General features: G+C 39.6%; 1 protein-coding gene and 1 pseudogene across 1 annotated transcript; both read right to left on the bottom strand.

Moving 5' to 3' along the window:
- The window catches only part of LOC103462741 (aminopeptidase Ey-like), a 20,530-nt pseudogene extending 19,669 nt beyond the window's left edge, over positions 1-861 (bottom strand).
- A 157-nt stretch (positions 862-1,018) lies between these two features.
- Positions 1,019-7,520, bottom strand: ap3s2 (adaptor related protein complex 3 subunit sigma 2). The gene is made up of 6 exons (XM_008405497.2): positions 7,452-7,520; positions 5,384-5,475; positions 4,938-5,049; positions 4,522-4,593; positions 3,285-3,392; positions 1,019-2,078 (listed from the first exon to the last, which is right to left on the bottom strand). The coding sequence occupies exons 1-6, from the start codon at positions 7,518-7,520 to the stop codon at positions 1,953-1,955; spliced, it is 579 nt and encodes a 192-aa protein (XP_008403719.1). The 3' UTR covers positions 1,019-1,952.
- Positions 7,521-8,065: the final 545 nt, after the last annotated feature.

Raw genomic sequence — 8,065 nt, 5'->3', positions numbered from 1 at the left:
CAACAATAGAGCCATGTGTCCACCCGTAACACGGTTACATGTACTGTGAACAGACACACAGCTATCATAAGGAGTCATGTGAATCTGTTTCAGTAAAATAAGTAMAAATAAAAACTGCTTTTTACAAGTGAAAGGACCGGTAACATCAAGGAAAAGTAGGTAGTGTTTTGCATTCACCTCATTATCATCTCCTAAGTGTTTCTCTGCAGAATCTAAAYGTAGAAGTGACTAACATCTGCTGGAGCTGCAGGATTTACAACCAGAAGCTGGCTCCTTAAACAGGAGACGTGCAGCATAACCACAAAGTCAAAYTTTAAACTAAAGAAAGATCAAACCACCAAACCACCACAGATATGAAAGAATTCTCTCAATTTGAACTCAAGACAAAGCTGGTTTGCTTTTCTATTTGGCCAAATTCATCCAAGATTGTTTTAGAAAGTAGAAAAAGCAACTGACTATATTATTGAAGTGCTTCAATGATGAAAATGTATGATCCATTCATGCACTACTTGTAAAAAGTTGAGCAACAGCTTTTTTTTTTGTTTTGTTTCTGTCTCCAGCCCTGAGAAACMTCCACCTTTAACACAGCTAGAAAACCTTTCCATCTAGATTCCTCAGAAATATATCAAAGAACAGCCTCTAGTGCAGCATGTGGGCAGATTTACAGCGACCTGCAAGGAGAATCCAGTACATACCACTTGATGTTGTCTTCGTGTCCCGTTTTGAGCCTGATGAGACGTGGAGGTTCAGCTGGAGTGATCCTGATCCTTGGCTGATGAGAGACTTGTGGTCAGCATCTGTGCGCCTGACGGTGGGAGCTAGCACAGGTCTTCCTGGGAACGTAGGGAGGGTACAACCTTCTCAGATTTAACAAAAAAAACTCTTTATTATTGGACCCGGGGAGAGAAAGAATGTGGTGGAAAACTGCAGAACTGCAGCCTCAGCAATACTGCAAGCTCAATATGTTCGAGCAAAAAAGAAGAAAATGTTCTGCAAACTTAAATGAGAGGAGAATGACTCAAATGATCAAACAGTTATTAGTTTAATTAATTTACCTTGGCAAAGGAATGTCTTTGACACCATGACATGCCTACTTTCCATTACAGATCACATCATCTCATAGTAAAACTCTACCAACAGAGTGTAACAATTTTCGACAGCTGAATTCAACAAATCAGACACAAAAACACTTAAAGACACAAACATTTACAGAGATACAAACTATCTGAGGGGGGAAAAAATGTCTGCTGTCTCCCTAACAGATGTTGTCAAGACCTTCTGACGGCACACTGAAGGTTGGCTGAACCAAGAAGCATTTACATCTCCGGAGCCGGACGCAATCCGCTCCCAGGAGCAACATTCATCAAAAATTATGAGGATGTCAAAGACGTAATAAATTACAAAGGGGAAACTGATCTCCCGGCAAAAACCAAGAGTTTTTTTTTTTATTTTTATTATAGACAAGCACAGAAGTCAAAGTATCATTTTTCACATGGGCTGGATGAGGTCCAGTAAAACTCAGGAAAAAAAAAAAAGAGTAATGATTTTTTTCTTTAGCTTGGTTCAAATTCCTGCTAATAAACAGCTGAAGCTTGGAGGKGCTGAAAAGTCCCATTGAGTAAAGAGAAACTGTATTTAATTTGAAAACATTAAGAAGCTCACTGCAGAAATTAATAGACTCAACGATACAGATGCTTTGTAGAACTTCTCAAGTGTTGTGCAAATTTCTTTTTTAATTGGGTTAATCTGCAAATGCAGGATTTAACCGAGTTCAGAATTCCTCTTATATACACATAGCAAAACTGGGATGAACAGAAATGTAAGCCGCTGTGGTTCTTCATTATAGGAATAAAAACCAGTGTCGTCTACATTGGCTGCAGAGCTGCGTGTTGCTGGCGGGCTGCAGCAGTAGTCCCGTTCTCTGGCCCCGCAGAGTTTGGCTGGAATGCTCTTCAGAACGGGGAGAGGCTCGGCACTTTGATGTTGATGTCTCCGATGTTGATGTTCCGGGGGATCTCCGGCAGGTTCATGTTCTTCACGGCGGAGACAGCACGAGCTGGAGCTGCGGACAGACCCCCCTGCACGTGAAAAGCAACAAGCCAAACAAGTTGATGTCTTCTTACCGTAAAAGAGTTCGTCTTTCCACATTTATGCAGGAACAAGTGTTCTTGAAAATATTCTCACGTGCTWTCTTTTGAAAGCAGAAAACAAAGGTTGCGGAGAAAAACATAAAAGCAGCTAAAAAAAGGGATGTTCTGCTATGGTGCCTGGAAGTCTTCACGCACCTTAAACTTTCCAATATTTTGTTCAACCACAAACTTCGCTGTTCTTAATAGGAATTTGCGCAATTATCAGGTTCCATTTTACTCTAAAACCCCTAAATAATATTCAGAGCAGCAAATTGCCTTCAGAAGCCAACTATGTGCCTATGTTTGCAATTTATTCTCTGTATAAATACAGCTGTTCTTTGTAGGCCTTTGAAGGGTTTGCTAGAGAACAAACAGCATTGTGATGGCTACAGAGCACAGCAGAGAGGTCAAGGATAAGGTAGTGGAGAGGTTTAAAGCAGGGTTAAGTTACAAAACAAAATCCCAGGGTTTGAACAACCAACTGAGAATATATAAAAAGAGAAATAATAAGTCAAAGCAGCTAAAATAATAATAAAAAAAAAAGAAATCTTAAATTTTAGACCAAGTAAAATATCCATTTTATTAATTGGATATTTCAAGGTCAAGCACATGTTTCCTCCACAAGTAAAAGCTGAGATAAATCAAAACTTTTATCTCAAAGTTTTCTGAAGACAAATCTGAAAATATCTTTGGGAGTGGACAGCTCGGTTTGAGCGCACAGGAGTGTCTCACACTCTCAGGTCAGGTTAGAATAACACAACCTCTCCATTTTATTCCCACCTGACAACAAGTGCTGCATTTACAACGGTGAGCTGATAAGATAAGTTTGACATGTGACCTGAAAGAGAATGTGCCKTACAGATGAATCAGTGTCAGCTTTTGATGGTCAAACTGATTCTGTGGGAATTGTTAGATTTTACAGAGACATTACTAAGATCTAATGAAAGACTGTAAATTTATTTAAAAATACCTATTATTGCCATTATACATCAGTTGTTCCTTTAAAAAATGAATTACCAGTTTCTCTACCAGTTTAGCAAATAAGAACATTTTGCCCATTCAAATTAGCTAAAATAATTGCTGAATCTCARTCAGAGTTATGGGAGGGTGGGGGTATATGTAAAGATCACTTTATAAAAACAKAGAGGTCCTGACCTCTGACTTTTCCATGCGGTTCTGCACCTCTACTTGTGCTACAATCTCATTCATGTTGGTCTCCAGCACCATGCCTCCCATCACCACCTCCTGCAGGATATAATGAACCTGCAGAAAAAGCACAACACACTTAGTAAGGTCTCGTCCCCACAGCTCTGTTTCCCTCTAATATCTAGGTATGTAAATTCCAGCAGAGTCAAACCATTTCATGGATTTACAAAGACTSTCTTCTGCCTTACATTCTAACTCATTTCAAAGACCCAAAAATGTGTCTGCATTGCCAGAACTTGGCATGCAACAATAAATGATTTGCAAACATGCCGTCCAGGCTGTCTGCCAGCAGATGGTGACGAGYTGGGGAATATTAACATGCTGGTAACATTCCTCAGGCCAAACCTTGCTGCTCCACATGACATCAGATTCCTGTGGGAAAATTCTGTCAAGATGCCTGTAGAGGTGTTTGATCACTTCTTCAGTAAGTAGGTCTGTAACCTTAATAACACAGATCTGCCTTCTAAGGAATAGCTTTATAAAATTKTACAAGTTTTTGTGTACACAATAGAGGTGATTTACTTTCTAATAATTAAAATCAATAAAAGTCTATAAGCCAGCTGAAAAGCACAGGTATGTCTGTGAGATGGCAGCTTCCTTAAAGAAGGTTKAGAGTCGTCACCAGTYCCATTTGAAAGAAAGGATTTCTTAGAGAAGGAAAAACTGAATTTCAGACACCTACATCACCTAAAGAGTTCATCTGGGTTCATGTGAATGTTTGTGTCATGACAGAAGAAATCCCCCAGAGGCCTTCTCAGGYATCAAGTTCACTAGAATGAAACCATCRGAAGTTCAGAAACTACCAGATGTGTCCGGATGCYGATTCAGTGTTTACCAGGACATATTTAAGGTAAAACTCTCCAATCTGGATTTTAAACACGTGTCCACGTTTAGTTAAATATTCATATGGAGACAATTTCCCGAGCAGTGAAACGTAAGCCCAACTACCTGCCAGAGAAATCTAGTGTTATAATATCGTTTGTTCTTCTACACACTTTTAAGCTGTAACAAGAAAAAAATTAAAAGGGCTCCTACTCAATCTTACACATTGTAATATCATGCTAAACATAGGTAAGCAGGAAAATTGTGCCACACAAAAACAAGTTCAAACATTATTGCATTTATGATTGAAAATGAAAAGAAATTAAGAGAAATATATTTTAGCCACAGAAGCGCCTCCACTCACCTTATCCATGTGGAATATTAGGTCCAATTCACAAACATTTTCAAAGCATTTATCCAACGTTTCCACAAACACCTAAAATAAATGTAAAAACAACAGATAATTATTCTGAGATATTTTTATTTYGATTCTGTGTGTATTTTGTTGGATTAGTTTTCTGTTCGGTACAGATAAATATCCTTACAGCACAATCAAATCCTTTCTGATTTTAATTCAAAAGTATCTAGGGATGAGATCATGGTCCAATAATAAATTATGCTTCAAAAATCTTACCAACAACAAGCAGATTGTGTAGCACAAAACATTKAAATCTGTTGTGATAAMACCTTTTCGAGATAAAATATTCAAGGGTTTTATATTTCCCTTAAGTGAAAACATAAGTTACTCTCAAAGAGTCGCMCTAAAACACAGCAGCTGACCTGAATCAAGTCCAAAATGCCAAGYTCACTCTCAGATGAATCCACACAGAAGACAAAGTAGAGAGTRGCATAGTGCCGGTAAATCAACTTGTAGTCGGAGCCTCCAATAAGACTGAAAGCAGATTTGAAAGAAAAAAGGTTTTAAAAACAAGCGTTTCTTTTACAGCAGCAGAGAATCATAAATAACTGAGATGAAAGGTCTACTTTGCGAAACAAATAAACATATTTTTGAAAAAAAAGATAGAAGAGAAAACTTTATATTTTGCTGCCATCTTCTGTTTTACAAAAGCTATTACAAGACATCCAGTGACAACCATCTGTTGGGAAAAACTAAAGGAAATGTTTCAACGTGGCTAAGGACGTTACAGAAACAGTAACTTGAAGACAACACATAACAGAGTTTGTTCTTCAGTATATAAACAGAACATAAGAGAAAAACAACTTGCCTTCCACCCTCCAAGAAGTTACAAACATTGTCATCTCTCTTTGATACCAAGTGGAAAGTCTCTCGAATTATCTGCTGCTGCATGTCCTCTGACTGCAAGAAAATAATGTACAGAGAAAGTATTAAACAATTTCAGAAATGTCTTTTGAATTTGTCATTTGTTTTACTGAAGAGGCACGGTTTTTATCATTCCATAGATTTCAGCAAGATTTCAAAAACCACTAGGAGATCTACAAAACAGATCTACAAAATGGTGGTACTCCTAATGTGTTTTACAGAGTGCTGCAGGCACTCGTTTAGCTTCTCTCTGCTTTACTAATTCTGGGGGTAATTTGTCTTCCTGTAACTTTTTCACTTAATCCAGCTGACAGGTTTTATACAACAGATGATCAACTAAAGTGGGATGCATCTTCAGGGGCATGTTTTGGTAGTACTGAAAATCAACCCTTTGGCTGCTGGAGACTGAACATGCCTTCTGTTGTTTCCTTCTCCATGTATGTAGGTTAAAAACTAATTTTAAACGGCCTCAAAGTCAGAAAGTCCAATATACAAAATACATTTAACAATTAGTTAATATATCCCTGTATACACAGCGTCTACTGTGAAGCGGGCGCTGTACCGGTCCGTCGTGGTGAAGAGAGAGCTGAGCCAAAAAGCGAAGCTCTCGATTTACCGGTCGATCTACGTTCCCACCCTCATCTATGGTCATGAGCTTTGGGTCATGACCGAAAGAACGAGGTCACGGGTACAAGCGGCCGAAATGGGTTTCCTCCGCAGGGTGGCTGGGCTCTCCCTTAGAGATAGGGTGAGAAGCTCGGTCATCCGGGAGGGACTCAGAGTAGAGCCGCTGCTCCTCCACGTCGAGAGGAGCCAGTTGAGGTGGCTCGGGCATCTGGTAAGGATGCCTCCTGGACGCCTCCCTGGTGAGGTGTTCCGGGCACGTCCCACCGGGAGAAGGCCTCGGGGAAGACCCAGGACACGCTGGAGGGATTACGTCTCTCGGCTGGCCTGGGAACGCCTTGGGATTCCCCCGGAGGAGCTGGAAGAAGTGGCTGGGGAGAGGGAAGTCTGGGCCTCCCTTCTGAAGCTGCTGCCCCCGCGACCCGACCCCGGATAAGCGGAAGAAAATGGATGGATGGATGGATACCTGTTTTTGTAAGCCTCAGAGATACTGCATTCAAATAATTATATTGGATTCTATACATCTCCACTCTAACTACAGAAACCAGCACCTTGATCTCCAAATTTATGTTCGTCTGACTCAACATAAATTTGAGTCAGACGAACTCAAATTTATGAATTTATGTTCATCTTAAATTCCAGAATTTAAGGWGAACRTAAATTCTAGAATGAATCAGATCAAGAACTTCCCTAAAACGTTTTGTGGGCTTTGTTTCGCAACCATTTCCCTCCACTAAACATCCCCTTTATCCACAATACATATGAATAAAACAACTCTAAGCTACCAGATTGTTTTGCGATGATTTTTTTGTAGCTTAGCCCTTGTGCAGAGGTTGTCAGTGTGTGTCTGATAAACATCTGTCACAGTCACAGCCTGCGCAGGCCATAGCAGCGCATTCCTTTACAAGTAATCCTTTGCTATTAGTTTTAAGTAATGTCCTTATTTTATGAGAACTTAGTGTTTGGGTTTTTGTGAGATGCAAGTCAACAGCGGAAGAAAACTCAAACTTAAAAACAATACAGTCCACAAACTATATACGAAAGTAGTGCGATAACGTAATAGCGCTTTATTTTCAAGATGAGTTTTAGTTATATAAATGCACTATGTTGTGTAAAAAATAAAAAATAAAACAAAACAATTATTTTGAATAAGGGACAAATTTCGGCCCCGATGTTGTGCTGTTGTGAAACTGTTGACTAGCATATGGTTCACGAGAGAAAATGAAATATTGTGAACAAAAATGTGATGATCTGTCAGAGAAAAATCGCATAAAACTCGTATGAATATTAAAACAGACTATGTTATTCAACATATACACAAGCTAACATTGGTTAGCACAGCCGGAAAATGCTAATTAACTGAAACAGCAACATCTAAAAATACTCACAAAATATTGATAGAATCGAATCAGYCGCGGCTTCCCATGGTTGTTAAAAATCAATATAGCTTTTATCATGTTTGTTATTTGGCGTCACCAAATAGCAGTGCCAAAAAATGTAGTATTTGTGTCAGATGTTAGCTTGTGTGCTAAATGATCTTTTGTAGGCCGGAAATGTAACTTTAGCTCACATCCGGCTGCATCAGTCGATCTTGGCCTGAATTTTTTTTGTTCCGGTGTTACACCTCTCTGTGCTACCCATTAATCTGTCCTACCTTGTGGTAATGCRCATACGCACATAGATGCTACGTCACATACAAATTCAGCAAATTTCTTATCAATACCACCCTGTACACCTCAGACTTCTGCTATAACTCTGAAACATGTCATATTCAGAAATACGCTGATGACACTGCCATCATGGGGTGCATTAAGGACAGTGAAGAGGAGTACAGGAGCCTGGTGAGGGACTTTGTTGTCTGGTGCCATAGAAACAGCCTGCAGCTAAATACTTCCAAGACAAAGGAACTGGTCATTGACTTCAGGAGGRAAAGAGGCAGTCYACGACCAGTTCTGATAGGAGGGGAGGAGGTGGAGGTTGTGCAGACCTATAAATATCTTGG

The sequence above is a fragment of the Poecilia reticulata genome, linkage group LG3 (genome assembly GCF_000633615.1).
Source record: "Poecilia reticulata strain Guanapo linkage group LG3, Guppy_female_1.0+MT, whole genome shotgun sequence".
Classification (NCBI taxonomy): domain Eukaryota; kingdom Metazoa; phylum Chordata; class Actinopteri; order Cyprinodontiformes; family Poeciliidae; genus Poecilia; species Poecilia reticulata.
This window is presented reverse-complemented; position numbering and strand designations above follow the sequence as displayed.